The sequence below is a fragment of the Tiliqua scincoides genome, chromosome 1 (assembly GCF_035046505.1).
Source record: "Tiliqua scincoides isolate rTilSci1 chromosome 1, rTilSci1.hap2, whole genome shotgun sequence".
Classification (NCBI taxonomy): Eukaryota; Metazoa; Chordata; class Lepidosauria; order Squamata; family Scincidae; genus Tiliqua; species Tiliqua scincoides.
Window position 1 is genome coordinate 68,558,609 of NC_089821.1, and position 18,695 is coordinate 68,577,303.

Here is an 18,695-nt window from a genome sequence, read left to right on the forward strand (position 1 = left end):
CTGTGATGCAGTAGTGGCAGCAACGGAAAGGCCAGCCTTGCTTTGTGCAAAGCCTTATAGGCCTTGAACTATTGCAAGACCTTCATTCATTCATATAAGTTCATATTTAATATATTCGTTTATGTAAACTTATGTAAATTTATTCAAATTTCAAATGTAAATTCTTTTTCTCCCTGGCCCCTGACACAGTGTCAGAGAGCTGATGTGGCCCTCCTGCCAAAAACTTTGGACACCCCTGATATAGATCAAAGTACTCCCTGTGAAAAACATTAATGCTGCTTTTAGTGTGAGAAGTGTAGAGCAGTGAAGCTTTGCTTCTTGTCTGGGATGAATGCAGTGCAGTTAGACACATCTACTAAGGCCCAAATCCTAACCAACTTTCTAGCACTGGCATAGCTGTGCCAATGGGATGTATGGGGCATCCTGCAGTTGGGTGGCAGTCACTGAGGCCTCCTCAGAGTAAGGGGATGTTCGTTCCCTTACCTCAAAGCTTTATTGCCCTCATGTCGGTGCTAGAAAGTGGGTTAGGATTGCACCCTAAGTCCCACTGCGTTCATTGGGGCTTATTCTTGGGTTAATATGTACTGCATATTCAGTTGCAAACAAGAATCTAAGTGGAGAAACAATGCTGTGCTTACTGTTCTAGAAACAAATTGCCAGACTGTGTGTAGGTGGCCAAGCTCTGCCCTGTGGCTTCAGTATGGGACAACACTTATATGGTTTCACCTGTGGCTGAAGAAAGGAAGTATTGAGGCTACCTAAAACAATGCCAGGCTGTTAATGCGGCTTCTAATCAAGGGTTACTGTAAAAGAGCTAGTAGCAACCGATAAAGAAGTTAGGAAAGGCTAGATGCCCAAGAGATGTATCTCCACCTCAGTAAGTGTTTGCAAGACTGGAGCATTCTTTTGGAATAGACTATTGTTGCCTTGAATCCCCTTAGATATTGTGGTATATACCTAAAGTGCCCAATATAAAATTGCAGGAAGGAAAAGTCTTTGGATTAACTGCTGCATTTAATATGTTTTGCAGGATGCCAGATCCAGACTTTAGCGTGAATGATGTACGACTCTACGTAGGTAATTAAGTGCTCCTGTTCTGAGTTTATCAAGTGATCCATATGTGGGGTGTGTGTAATACCTACACAGTGTGCAGTCTGGCAGCTGATACAGTTGATTTTGATTGAACTTTCAAATTTTGAAAACATTTGCCAATACAGTATGTTGGTGATAGGGGCTGAAGGTTCTTCAGAGGGTCTGGGAATGAGCAGGGATTCTGTGCCTTGTCCTGCCCTTGTGTTGTCTGTCTAGTCTGTCCAATTTTCCTGCGCATATTTTTTCTGCAACAGTTTGTAGCCAAAGTAGCTATGTATCTCTGCCCTGATAGGGAGTCGGAGGATGGTGGATGTTATGGATGTGAACACACAAAGGGACATTGAGATGACTATGGCACAGTGGGCACGCTACTATGAAACTCCAGAAGAGGAGCGAGAGAAGCTGTATAATGTCATCAGCTTGGAGTTCAGCCACACCCGACTTGAGAACTTGGTGCAGAGACCAACTACGGTCAGTAGGTCCCCTTCCTTTCCCTGGTAGAATCACCCTACTTTTTCTGTATCATTCAGATGATAATGCATATTTTCATCTTTGACATTCTTAGTACCCTTTAACTGATTTACTTATGTAAATTACATGGAAATGACCACAGTAGTGCCAGTTAGATTGTGCAGCTATCTTCCTGTTCCAAGATAATTGAAACTTTAACAATTGCACTTCAAAATATTTGAGTATGGGAGGTTTATTTGGCAGGTTATGAACTAGAGCAGTGTCGAAAAACAAATAGTTGTAATGCAGAACCCAGTCTTTTTAGTTTGTGAGTACATTTTGGCTGCCAAAAAATGTAAATAACTCACTATATATCGCATATATATAATCTCCCACATGTAGATCTGTATATTTTTGATGTTTTCTAACCAGCATACTTAGTACATAGGCTTTTGCAATGTTTTACAAAATTGAAATCCATAATTACAGCTTCTGGAGTAGGCAGTAACACATGGTGGCTGGCCCTAGCTGGTTTTAAGTATTATAGACTTTGTCATTTAGAGAAACTGAGTTGGTCAGGAAGGAAAGCCATTACCTTTTTTGTTGGAACTGTTATGTACCTGATTGTAGCAATGTTTAGCACTTGGTTTGTTTTCAAGAAAGATATGGACACTCACTAAAATTAGAATCTGCCAGCAAACGTTTAAATGTTAAAGGTAAATAGGTTGGAGGTATTCATTCCTGAGCAACTGCATGTGTGTCATGGCATTAAGTGATTCTATCCTAATGGTGACAATATTTTTTAAGACCTTACTATGACTCATTTCGTATTGGATTCTTCAAAAATATGAAATACCTGAAGTGTTTGAGGCAGTCTCAGAATACTTCTTTTTTTTATTAAATTATGCTGCTTTGGGGACTTCAGCTGAAAAGCAGTATATAAACGTTCTAGGACAACAAAGCCACATGAATACTACTTCTACTTTCTGTGTTTTAATATCTACACTTGAATATTTATGATTTCAGGTGGATTTGATTGATTGGGTTGACAACATGTGGCCAAGGCATCTGAAGGAAAGCCAGACAGAATCAACAAATGCTATTCTCGATATGCAGTATCCAAAGGTGCAGAAGTGAGTAATTTCAGTTTGTATACATATACCTTTCGGTGTATTAAGACTGAGATGAGATTTCAGAAAGAAGTCTCTACTGCAGCGGCATGTGCTCTGTGTCACCAAAAATTTTATTTTCAGTACTTTGTCAGAAGCCTAAGTAGCACAGAACAACCATCCCATAGGTTACTGGGGAAAGGTGACAAACATTTTAATAAGACCAGTAGTCTAAATTAGAAGTACCGTATTTTTTGCTCCATAAGATGCACCTGACCATAAGACACACCTAGTTTTTAGAGGAGGAAAACAAGGGAAAAAATATTCTGAACCAAATAGTGTAATAAAATATTTAATAAACTATAACAGAATAACATTTGAACCATGTAAAGTGAACAGCAGTCAACAGTGGCATTAAGAACCATTATCACTGTCATTAACAAATGGAGAGACTTAAAGGTTTGAGTATTCTAGTTTTCTGGAAACCCCAAGAACTCATCATTGCTAGAGTCAGAATTTATGAAGCTCACAAAAGCAGGTGCACACAAGTAGGGGATCACATTATCTTTCTGCTACAATGATGTTCTGCCAAATTCCAAACCACTGGGCCTCGTGCAACTCACCAGTGCAGCAAGCAAAAGTGAGTCCAGTTACAGTCCACAGATGCCAAGTAAATCAGTCCCATCAACCAGAGTTACCAAATCAGAGTCCAGAGCCAATAAGCCAAATTACAGTCCAAGGTCAGGTTCCAGGTAGGTCAGTCAAATCCATCAGGGTATCCAAGTCCAGTCACAATCCACAGTCAGATTCCAAATTCAATAAACTCAGTCAGTCTCCTCTCCTACCTCCAACCTGCACTCCTTCAAAACCCACAAACCCTTTCTGCCTCTGGTACTCCTTATATCCCTGAGGGCCCTATTGCCTTCCAGTGGCTGCAGCTGTGCAGCACACTCTGCTGGATGCCCAGGCCTTACCCTTAAAGGGGCCACTGCTGACACCACATCTACCTCCTCACCAGATCTTCCTGGATTCCAATACAAGGGGGGGGGGGGAAGCAGATCTCTATACAGACCAGTGCAAAAGCAGGGGAAAAGTGTGGGGGAGGGAAGATCTCTGTATAGACATCACAGCAAGACCAGTGCAAAACCCCTTGCACATAGAACCACACAGAACCGTCAGGTGCTCACTCCCTGGGCTCCCTGGACTCACTCCCTAGGCTCCCTCCTTGGGCTCACAAGCCTGCCAGGGGCTCACTCCTAGGGATGCTTGGACGGGAGAGAAGCCTGTGATTGACTCATTTCGCCTGGAGATCGACTGGTAGCTCTCAATCGACATAATGAGCACCCCTGCTCTAGGGGCTTGCTCAGCAAGGCTGCCACCCCACCCACGCTTTCCTGGGAGTGAGCCCCAGTGACTCTGAGACTTACTTCTGAGTAGACAGGAGGGCTTGCTCAGCAAGACTGCCACCCCACCCACACTTTCCTGGGAGTGAGCCCCAGTGACTCTGAGACTTACTTCTGAGTAGACAGGAGGGCTTGTTCAGCAAGACTGCCATCCCACCCACACTTTCCTGGGAAGGCGAGCAGAGCGGGCCAGGGGCGGAGGTTTTTTTTTTGTGTTTTTTTTGCAGTATTCGCTCCATAAGACACACACACTTCCCCCCCCCCCCACTTTTTGGGGGGGAAAAAGTGCGTCTTATGGAGCAAAAAATACGGTACCTCAAAGGTAAGATACTTTCCACTACAGGAAATTTGCACCCTGTTACTGGTGCTTTGACACACTTTGATAAGTGTTCCAAATATGTTTGTTAAGCCTGATGGTTCTAGTAGCTCCATGTTTATTTGGCACAGAGATCCTGAATGTGTAGGTCCTGGGTGACTGATGCTCTGATTCAGTTAGCCACAAAGCACTGCCAGCAAACTCTTATTACCAAGTACAATGATGTGATTTGTTGTAGCTTCATGTTACTAATTCTCATTTCAGGTACTGTCTAATGAGTGTCAAGGGCTGCTATACAGATTTCCATGTGGACTTCGGTGGCACTTCTGTATGGTATCATATTCACAGAGGAGGAAAGGTATAGTAATGATTCCAGCAAGTTGCATTTTGTGGGAGAGACTGAGGGGGAAGGAATTTTTTAAATACTTAAGATTTAAAATTATGATCTGAACTAGAATTCTGAAGCCATGGACTTTATACATGAGTAATCAAAGATTTTGTGAGCTTGACACCAAAACTTCTCCATGAGGCTGAGGTAGCTCTTGCACTGACTTTCCATAGCTCACACCATACTAATTTTGTGCCTTCATTTCTCCTTCCTATATTTTGTTGGTGGTTCTAGCTTTGCCTTCAGTCCATTATTTATCTTCATCAACTCTGTTCCTTATTTTCCATTCTAGTGACAAGTCAGGCATTTGTACTTTGCAAGTCATGAAGCTGCTTCTGCTTTCTTCAAAGCTTCCTTTTGACTAAAAGAAGGAAGGGCAGAGAGCTTTCAAGTGGCCAAAGCAAGGTTCTGTTGTAGCACACTAGCCTACTAAGGAGTTGCTATTTTCTTAATCTTCTCACTTAAGTTACCTGGCAAGCCGCATGTTGTTCCTTAGTGTTGGCCACCCCACTATAAAACTAGGGCATCTCAGCTCATTGTGCTATTGAGCAGGATTCCCTGGTGGGTGCAGTACATAACTAAAAATATGAGCAATTGAAAAAGATATGTAGAAATTGGCTAATGAAGCAGATGTATTTTTAATGTTGCATTTTAAACTGGCTGCCTTGAAGACCTTCTGGTGGAAAGGCGGGGTACAAATATTTTAAATGAATAAAATTGCAACTGTGAATAATGCAGTGAGATGATTCTTGAGACTGACAGGATGAGCATTCAGCATGTCTAGTGGTACAGTCCTCTTTATATGTGAATTTGCTGTTTGAATTTGCTTATCTGCAAGGAGCAGAATTGCCACCTACGTCTCATAATCTGTAAGTCTGTTCTTGTAATCTGCTAATACTGTGCACTCAGGGCGGGGGGGGGGCTTGGTACAGCATGCAGGCAGGGGTGAGAGATGTTGCAGGAGGTGGAAGAAAAGAGACAATGGTCTCCTTACAAGCAGAAGGTCACACTGGTGCCATGCAGGGGAGAGGAAGAAACGCCCATACAGTATACAAGCAACGAGGGAAGTAATCATGTCCAGCAATTATGCTCATTTTTTAAAAAGTTGTCAATTTGCCTCAAACGGGCATTGGTATATTGGCCTTTTTAAGAATCATTGGACACATTTGTGTCCACTTCCAGACTTGCCCTACCATCTCAGGGACTGCAGCTGAACTTTGACAAACCTGGTGATGATGATGTCTCTGGAAGGCTACAAGAGGGCTGCTGTGGGGCTGGGGCATGCCGAGGGAAGGAACCAAGAGGCAGGGGGAGGGGGAGTGAAGCAACCCATCCCCCACGTTGAACTCTGAGTCCTTGTTGGGCCAGCAACCTTCAGCAAGTCAAAGAATAGCCAGCATGGAGGAATTGCCATTGCCACAACCTTCAACACATCCAGAGATATTCAGCATGGAGAAGGAAGCATCAGATGTTGATGTTGATGTAGATAAGCCCTCACTATCATCCAGCCCCATAAGCTTCAAGCTAAGATTCAGGTTCATAAAGTTCATAGAGCCTATGATGAAGAGGGTCCCATGGAACCTAACCCCATTTTTCCCATAGGCTCAATGATTCAGTATCCTTTAATTTGGTATCACTAGACTTTCCAGGAACCTAACCCTAGCAGATAATAAGAACTGACTGTATCTTCAAAACTAAGCTTTTTATTGGGGGAATAGGGTGGGGCCTCACATCCTGGTATAATCTTGTAAGATCTCCAGTCAGTTTGGCCTTTCCTTCCTACCACTGCCTTGTGATTTGTTTACAGGTCTTTCCTCTAATGTTTCATCCATTAAATAACAAAATTGTTGCTATCATATCCTTCATAGCAAGGTGTTTGTGAAAGCTATAATGGCTATCTGAGTTTGAATATCTAGCTAGTCCATATTATATCTTCACTACTGTTCCTCTCTCTTCCTCAAGCCAGTGTTTGTGTACACACCATTCCCCACTTTAAAAAAGTTTGTTAGATTTTGGAATATGTTGAAGCAGAATTTTTCTCCAAGCACATTACTTAAATCTAGATCCTGATTGCAGCTTACCATTCTATTCTTTAACATTGAAAGGCATAATGTGGCATAATATGACAGCCTGACTACTGCTACAAAATGTAAGCCATAAAATTTCACCCACTCACTGTCTCCATAATGTTGGTCTGGCTTTTTTTGTACTCCTCAACTCTACCCACTCTTGGCATGGCATATATTGCTGCAGTGTCTTTCATTTTTCTGAGCAGCATTGCTTATGCACTGTTTATGCAACATTAGATTTTGTTCTAGCTTTTGCATTAATACTGGCCTTGCAATCCAGACATACTATACCGCACAAATGGCAGTCCCCACATCTTTCAAGACATTGAGGCTACCTCTTACAATAATTGGTGGTATTACGTATTCAGCATTTTACATCCACAGCCAGGAAGATAAGTGATATTCCCTTGCTTAAGGAGTGAGGGCGTTAGATTTACAACATATCAAGTAATGTGGAAGGTAGTTTTAGAGACAACATGGTAGTTAGAATTGGAAGGAGGTATAGGTAAGTTGCTGAACAGTGTTCAAGATGGACCTTGTTGGAAAACTAGGTCTTGAAGGTTCTTTACATGGAGGTGAATGCTTGGAAAAACTAAAAAGGACTGGTGGCTACAGTGTCTCTTGCAAGTAAAGCCTTAAAATACGGCGACAAGGTTCTTACATTAGAAATGTAGTAAGTTGGAAAGCAGCCTGTATTCTCTAATTATGAAAGCTCTTTACACCTAATTGTGAATACAACAAATTGTTTATCCAGTTATCTTGTGAATAGTTTTGCTCTTCCTGCAGTGGAAGTGCAGACAAAAGTTGTGGGGAAGTCTGAGTGAGTGCTTCACTGCTGTGTCTGTGTTTGAGAAAATGCCTATCTCTGTTTCTGAGAGTTGTTATGGTGTCAGCATGACCCTGGAAGCAGTGTATTAGATTCAGACTTTTAAAACCCAACAGTTTACTTGTTAGGCAAGCTGGTGATCCCTTAAAGACTTGTTTGAGAAGTCTGCCCCCAAACTGGGCATGTACTAGCAATCCATCATTCGCACTCTGTGGTGCATATCAGCTGCATGTTGCCACAATGCCCCCCACAGTGCCAACCCAATGTAAATACCAGTATGCATAACAAGTGTGCTGCTGCATCAAGTTGCCTTCAAATCATTGGGAAGGGTCATTGAAGCTGGCTTTGACAGGCCTTGATCCCTTATTATCGCATAGTTAAAATGCTGCTCTGAATTGAGGCTGAGATGCAAATACTGAGTCTTGGCACTCAATAGATATTTGCTTAGGAGAGTCTCTCTACTCTATATTTCCCTTGCAGGTCTTCTGGTTAATCCCACCCACTCCCCAAAACCTTGAATTGTATGAAAATTGGCTGCTCTCAGGAAAACAAGGAGATATTTTTCTTGGTGACAGAGTGTCAAATTGTCAGCGTATTGAACTCAAGCAGGGCTATACTTTTGTCATACCCTCAGGTATGTGGCTGAAGACAAACTTCTGTTCCAATAATAAGCATTTCTTGAAGCATTGAAAAAATATTTCTGACAGTTTGTTTTTGTGCCATGGTCTTAACATTAACAATTGTTGCCTGTTTAGACCCAGTGAGGTTGCTTGCTACATGGACAATTCCCCTATGTATGAAAATGGGTTCAAGGGGCATTATAATACTTAGATACTGCTTTTCAAGAAAGTTCACACAGTAGTTTACAAAGCTAAATGGTTCCCTGTTCCAAAAGGGCTCACAGTCTACCAAAAGACACAAAAGAAATACCAGCAACAGTCACTGGAAAAGGTGCTCTGTTGGCGTGAATAGGGATAGTTGCTTTCCTCTAAGTCACTGGTTCCCAGCCTGTGGTCCAGGGACCACAGGTGGTCTGTGAGACCCTGAGAAGTGGTCTGCAAGGTTGGGGGGTGGGGAATCATTTTGATCACTTCCAGTGTCTTGCTGAGCAAGCATTCACCACCAAAGAAGGTGGAGACTGCCCACAGCCACAACCACTTGTCAGCTGTGACTGTGTGCAGTCCATTCTCTGTCCTCCCTGATAGTCTGTAGGGGAGTACTTGGGAAACAGACCAGAGAGAGCAGAAACCTCCCACAACTGCATGCGGCCCACGATGATTCCAATTTTTGCCTTGGTGGTCTGCAGTCTCCTAAAGGTTGGGAAGCACTGCTCTAAGTGTAAGAGGACCACCACTTTAAAAATTTTTTACCCAGTTAGTCAACTGTGGAAGAGGAGGAACTGCAAAAGTGGTATTCTTTGTTGCAAGTCAAAGCATTATTTCATGCTGTTATGTCTTTGAATATTGTAATTTTCTGTAACATCACAAGGAGCTGCGATCAATGGCAGTCCCCTTTCTCTGCACTTCTTGGCAGCTTAGGGTTTAAAAAAACATGGTTTTAGAGGTTAAAAACAATAGAAATTGTGTGCCCCACTTGTAAGAATCTCAGCTATGCAACTTCAGGAAAATTTAAGCTGTGAACTTTCACTTCAGGTTGGATCCATGCAGTGTACACTCCTATGGACACCCTGGTCTTTGGGGGTAACTTTCTGCATAGCTTCAACATCCCTATGCAGCTGCGGATCTATAGCATTGAAGACCGCACACGGGTAAGAAGCTTCAAAGAAGGCTCTCATGCATGAATAACTGTTACCGGTACTATAACTCTTCATAAAACTTGACTGTTGGGGGAAATGGAAGACATGTTTTCACTCTGAGGAACTTATGCTAATACAAGGCAGTATATTGCTCTGATGGAGTTTGTGGAGGCACTGACCCATGCTTAGAAGGCAAGCTAACTATCTTTCTGATGTTCTTGTGTATTTGGCTGGTAATGACTGTGCTCAAATCATACAAATCATATTGCAGCACAGCAAACAAAGTAAACTTCATTTACTTATTAAAATACTTCTATCTTAAACTTCCTCTCCTGTTGGTGAGGTGCTCAAGATTACTTGTAATAAAAAGTAAAATAAAATTAAAACAGACAATAGCCTGCCACCTCCATAGTGTCCACGCTGTCTCCATCCTTTTTTCATGCTGCTGCCACCATCTCTAGTGGCCAGTGGAAGGATTGCTAGGAACCCTGCATTCCCTCTGGCCATTAGAGGAAGTGGTGGCGGCTGCAGATTGAATGCTGGGAATTCCCAGCATTCTGTCTACCACTCATTGGAGAAGGTGGTGGCAGCAGCACTAAATGCCAAGGAAGAAAGGCTAGTTAAGTGGTCAGGGTTCAAGAGCTACTGTCTTTGGTGGTGGTTCAATTAATGACGATAACATCAGTGCTCTCTGTTTAGCTCCAGCTCCATAAAAGGATCTGTCGTCTTATTCTATGATTGCTGAATTTTCTGAGGAACCTTTGTGAAGCACTCTGATATCAAAGTATATGATGTCAAATTATATGTCTACCAGATAATCTCAATCTGCATACTTGACAGCTTCAGGCAACTCTAAAAGGTTTGAGACAAGATTTCCCTTTGGAAAACTTGTATGGTGCTTCCCTTGTAAAGCCTGGTTTTTATACATATTGAACAATTCTAACCTTAATGTTTTCTATCCATATGTCTAGTCAGAAGTTAGTGTGTCATTTCTCTGGATTCTTTTTCAAAAAAAGGTATTGTATTGGCTACCTTCCCATAAGACTGGTTTCAGTGAGGTTCATGTTTTTTTAGTTGATAACCTATGGAAAACCTAGTACTGAACAGTGAAGAATAAAATACCAGAGAACTTAACATTGATTGACTGAACCAGTGGTTCTCAAACTCCAAGGGAGTTTGCGCCCCGCAGTAAGTCCTTGTGGGGGGGAGGCGGGGGATGGCGGCGGGGTTGCAGGGGCTTGGCTGGACTTAACCAGTCTCTCCTGCAGCCTCCCAGGGGTGCGAGGAGCCCTGTGCGAGTGTCTGCAGGGCTCCCCATGTCTTCAAAAGTGAAAGTGCAGTGATCGCGCTCCTCTTCTGGTTTTGCGGTGGTGTAACACAATCGCTGCTCCTTCACTTTTGAAGACATGGGGAGCCCTGCAGATGCTCACGCAGGGCTCACTGCACCCCCGGGAGGCTGCAGGAAGCTCTGGTAAGTCTTGCCAAGCCCCTGCAGCCCCCTTAGCCACCTCCTTGATGTCTCTGCCACTTAAGGGGGTAGAGGCTAGGACCTTCAGGCTGGGGTGTCGCAACAACCCAGTTTGAAAAGTCCTGGACTGAATTGTTGCACAGCACCTTTCTTTTTACTTGCAACCTTTTTTATCTTTCCAAAAGCAGGTTAATGACAGAGGATATATGCACAAAAGAGTGTGACTGACTTTCTTCTTCAACTTAGTCTTTTCATCCCTTCAACAGGTTCCAAATAAGTTTCGCTATCCTTTTTATTATGAAATGTGCTGGTATGTACTGGAACGCTATGTCTACTGCATCACAAACCATTCCCACCTAACCAAGGACTTTCAGAAGGAGTCTCTCAACATGGGTAAGAGGTTTCATGTAACTTCACCTTTTCTTGCTCCTGTGAAATCATAAAACTTTTCCTCCCCCACTCATATGTCAACAGGATTGACACTAGAAAGAGAATCATTACTTCATTTGCTTTCAAATACCTTCTGATTGTAACACTGTGACCACTTTGATGGGCTTCAAAATGCTGCTGTTATGCTAGTTGAGGTTCCTTCACTACGAGATGGTGTTGCTATGAAACCTGTCAGGGCAATACAGGAATACAGACAATATACCTGCAATTTCTAGTGGTCTGAGTTGAATAGAAACTGCCCCAATTGACAGTTGAGTGGCAAACAGACCACAGCTCCTACAGCATTGTTTCTCCCCCCCCCCCCAGTCAGTATTATGGCTACATGCTCACTCATCTCTTGCCAAGAGAGATGTGGACACAGTTCTATTATTTATACATAAATACATATCCCACCTAAGGACCCCTCTTACAGCAGTGTTCCCCATTGCTGTAGCTGTTGTGTGTTTCACAACATTTATACTGTTCACACCTTAGTTCCTTCTAAATCTGATACATAGGCAGACCTCTTCTGTTTGGAATCACTGTTTGTTCTGTCCTTTACTGTCAGATATGGAACTGTGCAGCTCGGAGTCAGGAAATGTGGATGAAGAAGATGCCGCAGCAGGGAAGGAATTGCGTCGCCCAGTCACCAGACGGTCAATCCTCACTAGCCCTGTGGCCAATGGTGCTAATCTAGATTATGAGGAATTAAACAAAACTTGCCGGAATTTGCCAGGTCTCAAGAGAACTCTGTCTATGGATTCTGAGTCCAGCCGAGGGTCTCACAATGGCCAGGCCTGGGATTCTCTCAGCAACAGCCCTCTTAAGGGCAAGAAGGTGCACCTGACGCAATTTGAACTCGAGGGCCTTCGCTGTCTTGTAGACAAGCTGGAATCTTTGCCTCTACACAAGAAGTGTGTACCTACAGGCATAGAGGATGAGGATGCCCTTATTGCAGATGTAAAGGTATGAGGTGAAGTCAGAGTTGTCTTATTTTTTTTGCAGTATAACTTTAAACTGGGACAGACTGGATGGATAGAGATGGAACATGCTGCTTTTCCACTCAAGCATGGCTTAAGTCCACTAAGGTGGAACAGGTAGTAGCATGTTGCTTTGTAAGGAGCTACCGCATTCTGGACTGAAGGGAGCTCAGGCACTGTGTTGTGTTGCTCTAGCCAGGGTACTGCTAAAGTTAATTCAGACATATTATGCACAAGTTTACACATTTTTGCTTTTCATGGTGAATAAGCTGTGACTGTTCAGTGAGCACAATGGTTCCCAACCTTCCTTCCAATCTTGTTGTTGAAGAGGCAGGTGGGGATTGCCCTGGTAGTTGTCAGCCACCAGCACCAAGGTTGGGAGAATGTCTGGGGGCGATTTGACCACTGCATTGTGAAAGTGCTCAGAGTGTCTTGACAACATGGGTCAGAGCTGGTACTAAAAAGAAAAGGCCTCCCTTTACTGTTTCATTTCATCTTTAGGCCAGCTTCATAGCAATGATGGCAGCAGAGAAATCATTCTTCACTGCCACAATTGCATCAGCTCAAGTGCTGTCCAGCAGAGCTGGTTCAAGTGCTGAAGGATTTCTTGAAGCTTGACCTGTGGTGTGGGGGAGAGCAGATACAGTCTTCTGTGAGTAATATGCTATCCACTTGCTGGTAAAATATCTTCATTCCACTCAGGAGTCCCAGAGCACCTCCTTGTCAGGTTTTCATTTCAATTTGTTCTACTTAAGGACATGGACAGTATATTTTCAACTGTGACCAATCACCTACATGCCCTGTCCTTACTTATCCTGGGTATTTCATATCAACAAGGTTAGGGCTAAGCAAGTGGGCAGCAGAGATTATCCCACCCCCTTGAGAGAAGAATGCATTCTGCTGTTTTGAAGGAGATAATTCTTTAGATTCCATCTTGTCCCCTGTGCTCTTCAGAGTCTACAAAAAATGTCTGAGGCTGCAAGCCTATACACACTTCCCTGGGAGTAAGCTCAATAGACCATAATGCAACTTCTGAGTAGACATGCATAGGATTGCGCCGTGAGTGAAGTTGTATAGAGATTTGGGCTATAGTCATCTGTACATTGGTACCAGCTCTATCTTGCTTTTTCAGCTGATCCCAGCAGGCAGTAGAATGTCAGTTGGGGAGACCTAAAGGAAATAGAGACAAGATGGAGGTGTTTAGTTGGATGTGTTAATGATCTGATTTTCTAATTGAGAGGGTTGTACACACCCCCTCAAAAAACAGGTTCACAGTGTAGTGGGTGCTTTATCTGATTTGCTGGTCTGATACCATAATAAACATTTTTTTTAATTAGATTTCCTTTATCTGGAACTGCTCTTGGAGGCCCAGATGATCTTGGTAACAAGGAACAACTTGTATCAACTTTGGCTGATTTCTTTCTGGGCGATCTTATCTAGCTGTAGTCATATGTGCTGGTTGTGTCCATGTTGAACTACTGCATTGCACAGATCCTACACATGGCGGTGCAGTGGCACTGCAGCGGCTTCCCAGAGTTCAGTGATGTCATTACATCATCGCTGACTTCTCGTTCAACTGAGCTTTGAGCTACTTAGCTACACAGGGAGAACACTACTGACTTTGTTTTGGGGGCTTAATTCAAGGTGCTAGTTACTGCCTCTAGAGCAGTGTTCCTCAAACTGTGAGTCAGGACCCACTAGGTGGGTCACAAGCCAATTTCAGGTAGGTCCCCATTCATTTCAGTATTTAATTTTTTATATACTAGATTTTATGCTACCATAGCATGCAACTGCATTGCTGAAATGTTACAGATCTGTGCTTTTAACAGGCTACTCTGCATATGCATTTAACAATGATAGTAAATGGGACTTACTCCTGTGAAAGTGTGGGTAGGATTGCAGCCTAGGATTGTTAAAAATTTTCCATCACTTCCAGTCATGACATCACTTCCGGTGGGTCCTGACAGATCTCATTCTAAAAAGTGGGTTCCGGTGCTAAAAGTGTAAGAACCACTTCTCTAGAGCAGTGGTTCCTAAAGTCCCACTTGGACTTTGGGACCACATTAAGTTCTTGCGGGAGTGGGGCAAGAGTGGGATGGGTATGACCTTGATGGTGCTGCAGTAACGGTGGCACTGCAAGGACCCAGGGGCATTGTAACGTGCCTGGGGGCATCCTGCAGCCTCTGCAGAGAATCCTACAGAGTCCTGGAGGCTTGCAGCCGCTTCTGCAACGCTCCCTGTGTCTGTACTGAGCTCCAATCTGCTATCAGAGCTCACTTCCCATTTGCGATCGTGCAAAACGTGCAGATAGCAGATTGGAGCTTAATGCATGCACGCAGAGGGTCTCAGAGGTGGCTGCAAGCCTCTGGGACCCTCCAGGAGGCTGCATGTTACAATGTCCTTGGGTCCCTGCAGAGCTGCAATCGCTGTGGCACCGTCAGGGACCCATTCCTTTGAGGGGAATGGCTTATTTCTGGTTCCCCTGGTGAGTCACGACCCACCAGTTTGGAAACCACTGCCCTAGAGTTCTAAGAAGTTTGGGACCAGGATAGCTTAAGGACTACTTTAATTTGTGCATGCTTTCCTGTATGCTTTGATCTTTATCTGAGATCTTGGTTCCAAGTATGGTTTCCCTCAGAGGTGTGACAGGCATCCACTAGAAATAGACATTTTCACTGGTCATGCTACCATCTGTGAAATGCTGTCCCTATAGAGGCCTAGGTGGCCCCCACTCACTCTCCTTCAGGCATGTGTGAAAACATGGCCTTTTCATAGTACCTTTAAGGCAGTGGTTCTCACACATTTAGCACCAGGACCCACTTTTTAGAATGAAAATCTCTCAGGACCCACTGGAAGTGATGTCATGACCGGAAGTAATGAAATCAAGCAGAATAATTTTTAACAATCCTAGGCTGCAATCCTACCCACACTTACCTAGGAGTAAGTCCCATTTACTAACATTGTTAAAAGAATATACATAGTAGCTTGTTAAAAGTAGAGGTCTGTAACATTTCCCCAAATGCAATAACATGGTAGCATCAAGTCTAATATATTAAAAATAAAATACTGAAATGAATGGGGACACACCTGAAATTTGCTCGCAACCCACAGTTTGAGAAACACTGCTTTATGGGAAATTGATATTTGACTAGTGGTGATTGGATGGGATTGCTTGGATTTTTAGCTGCGAGTTATAGGTTGTCTTTGAAATAGAACATTGGGACTTGCCTCATATGTTTTCTGGAATTAAGAGAATGCATCAATGGGTTGTTTGTCCCACTTACTCCAAAGATGGAGGCCATAAATGCAGTAGGAGGCAGTCATGCCTCTGGTTGCAGATGTTCAGCTACCAGAATTAAAAAAAAAAAAAAAAAAAAAACTTCACCTGTTAATATTAAGGTTTGAATACAAGAACAGGAATCATCTATAACAGGGGTGCCCAAACCCTAGCCTGGGGACCATTTGCATCCCTTGGGGACTCCCAATCCAGCCCTCAGGGATCCCCCAGTCTCCAATGAGCCTCTGGTCCTCCAGAGACTTGCTGGAGCCGCGCTGCTCTCAGCATGAGGTCAACTGTTTGATCTCTCGTGTAAGCTGTGGGATGAGGACTTCCTCCACTGCTTGCTGTTTCATGTCTGTGATGCTGCTGCAGCAGCAAAGGAAAAGCTGACCTTGCTTTGTGCAAGGCCTTTTATAGGCCTTGAGCTATTAAAAGACCTTCATTCATTCATATTTCCATCGCTAATATATTCATTTATGTAAACTTACTCAAATTTGAAATGTAAATTCTTTTTTTCCTGACCCCCAACACAGTATCAGAGACGATGTGGCCTTGCTGCCAAAAAGTCTGGACACCCCTGATCTGTAACATATAGACAGACACAACTTTCTCCCTCCCCATCGCACCCCCTGATACTACTGAACACTTCATAAAGTACTCTGAAAATCAGTGGCCACCCATTGTAGAACCACACCCTGGTAAAACCATTTAAAAGTATAGAAGCTGTGAACAAGTTAGATTTTTTTTTTATTTCATTCCAATGCAAGTTCCAATATTTTGTTCCTTTCTGGTGGAGAAGGGTAACCATGAGTGTACTATTCAACAGCAGTACTGTCCCAGGGAGGGTTTTTCATTGCTTTCCTAATGCATCCAGTTCCTGAAATACCCTTGTGCCAAAAAGATGCCTCTGAGGATGCAAACCCATTCAGTTTACATTGTAGAACAAAAAATGTCATGGAAGACCAAGTAGCTGTCTGTCAGATGTTCTTCAAAGGTGTTTATAAGGCAAATGCTGCTAAATTTTCTACACTGCCATCAAGTTACCATTGCACCCTAAGCCTTGATGCCATGAGAAAAGCATACTCTAATCCACTACCCCAGAGTGACCTTAGACACACTCTGTCCTAAGGAATGAGAATAGAAAGCTTGAATCTGTTAAAGTGGCTTAGTCTGCCTAAGGTAGACAAATTACCCTCCATGTCTAGTTTATGCGGTTCACTGTCTTTCTAATGATTGGACTGTAGGCAAAATGACAGAAGCATCCATTCCTGGAAGTGATGGAATATTGAGTTCATGAAGAATAAAGGTCATATCCATAGGTAACGCCCTGTGGTCTGGATACACCAGACATGTCTCCTTCCTTATCAGAGAGTGCACCTAGCTCCAGTATCCAGTCAGTGATAGTGATCACTGTGAGGAACATTCACCTTCTAGGAAATCAATTATAAGATTCATTTTCATCGAGACTCAAGTGACACTGAGTGCCTTTAGGACCTTATGCATGTTGAATACCCATGAACCATGGGAGACGTGATGGGAGAAACCCCTCTCAGGAAGTGGAGAACACAATGGATATTCAGGGAGTGTCTGTCTTCAGTGCACAATGCTGTGGAGAATTGCCACATGGTATTTAAGTGTATTTGGAACACTAATATGCTTCCAAGCATAGAGGAATTAAAGGATTGTTTTGCACAGAGGATGTTGAAAGCATTTCTCCCTTGGATCAACACCATTGTGCAAATGCTGACCATGTTCCCTGGTAAATGTGTCTGGTAAACTCTTTACAGCAGGCCGTCAGCATGTCCAGAACGCTAATGAAATAATTTGGTTGACTCCTGATTTCCTGCTCAACCACCATAGTCAATCTTGATCATCCTGAATCTGGATGTGACAGAGTTCCTCGTTTCGCAAATCCTGTGCAACTGGAAGATGAAATGGGGGGGGGGCACCAGCTGGATTGGATCTGAGAACCAGGCCCCCCTGGCCATTGTGGTGCCATGTATGCCACTTTGCTGTTTTTCTGGTAAGAATCCAAAAACTCAGATAGCTATGTGTACAGAAGTCCAGTAGGTCAACCTGACAATGTCAGCCTTTTTAGCCCCCTCGCACCTGGATATGCAGTCTTGCTCCTGATTGGCTGGTAATGTGAATAGATCTACTGTCAGAAGGCTGAAACTGTTGACATGGGTCAAGACTGCTGAGACTCCATTTCACTGGTTGAAATCCTGGAAAATGTACTAGTCTGCTCTGGTATTAAAAATCCCTCTGTGTTCCACTACCAGGGATTGAAGCAGAGTCTTTATCCAGTTGAATTGCTGATGAGTCTCCTGCATGAATGAGCACACTCTTGTGCCAGCTTGACAGTTCATATGTGCTTTGACTGTTGAGCCATTAGATATTTGATTTTCTCTGTAAACCGCTTTGTGAACTTTTTGTTGAAAAGCGGTATATAAATACTGTTGTTGTAGTATTGTCTGTCTGGACCAGGACATGTTGACTCTTCAATCTAGGTTGGAATTCCTGGATAGCCAGTCAGATACCTGGAGCTCCAACTAGTTGACACTGTGACTTAACAATTTCTGTGTCCACCTGGTTTGTGCTATCATTGCCACAGACCACCACCCACCCAAAAAGCTGTCATTGGTAATCACCTGGATCCCTCAGGGTTCTTGAATTGCCAAATTATCATGCAAAGCTCTTGACTATTGGAAGGACTGGCATACCTTGGTAGATGTTCTGATGAATACGAGTCTTTGCAATGTACTGTCCAAATGGAATGATAAAGGAAGCTACTGAAGTTATTGAGATGTGCCCATGGATTGTAATCCACATAGGTTGTCATGGAGCCCTTAAGACCTGCTAGTCCATGAAACCTCCTGTCTCTCCAAACAGGACCTTGACTGGCCTTCTGGGAATTTTTCCCCTTGGCTTTCCTGTGATGTATACCTGACCCATCTTTGACTTGGAGCCCACTGAATTCTTTGACTTGGCAGCAGTGAACTTGTCTTGTTGACCAAGAACCCATGTTTGTTAGGCATGTCAAGGCTGTCAAAATTTCTGAATCTTCTTCGTACCAGATTTGAGCTTATCAGTGATCATCCAGATGGGAATGAATTACTAAGCCTCTGG

At 43.3% G+C, this 18,695-nt stretch overlaps 1 protein-coding gene across 3 annotated transcripts in view; it reads left to right on the forward strand.

The window, feature by feature from the left end:
• KDM2A (lysine demethylase 2A) overlaps positions 1-18,695 on the forward strand; it is a 66,916-nt gene that overhangs the window by 19,929 nt on the left and 28,292 nt on the right. For all 3 annotated transcript variants that reach the window (XM_066611464.1, XM_066611465.1, XM_066611463.1), the window contains exons 6-13: positions 1,031-1,077; positions 1,385-1,563; positions 2,569-2,675; positions 4,635-4,728; positions 8,134-8,287; positions 9,306-9,421; positions 11,144-11,270; positions 11,875-12,272. In XM_066611464.1, coding sequence (XP_066467561.1) covers positions 1,031-1,077; positions 1,385-1,563; positions 2,569-2,675; positions 4,635-4,728; positions 8,134-8,287; positions 9,306-9,421; positions 11,144-11,270; positions 11,875-12,272 — 1,222 coding nt within the window. The remainder of the gene's footprint in view (positions 1-1,030; positions 1,078-1,384; positions 1,564-2,568; positions 2,676-4,634; positions 4,729-8,133; positions 8,288-9,305; positions 9,422-11,143; positions 11,271-11,874; positions 12,273-18,695) is intronic.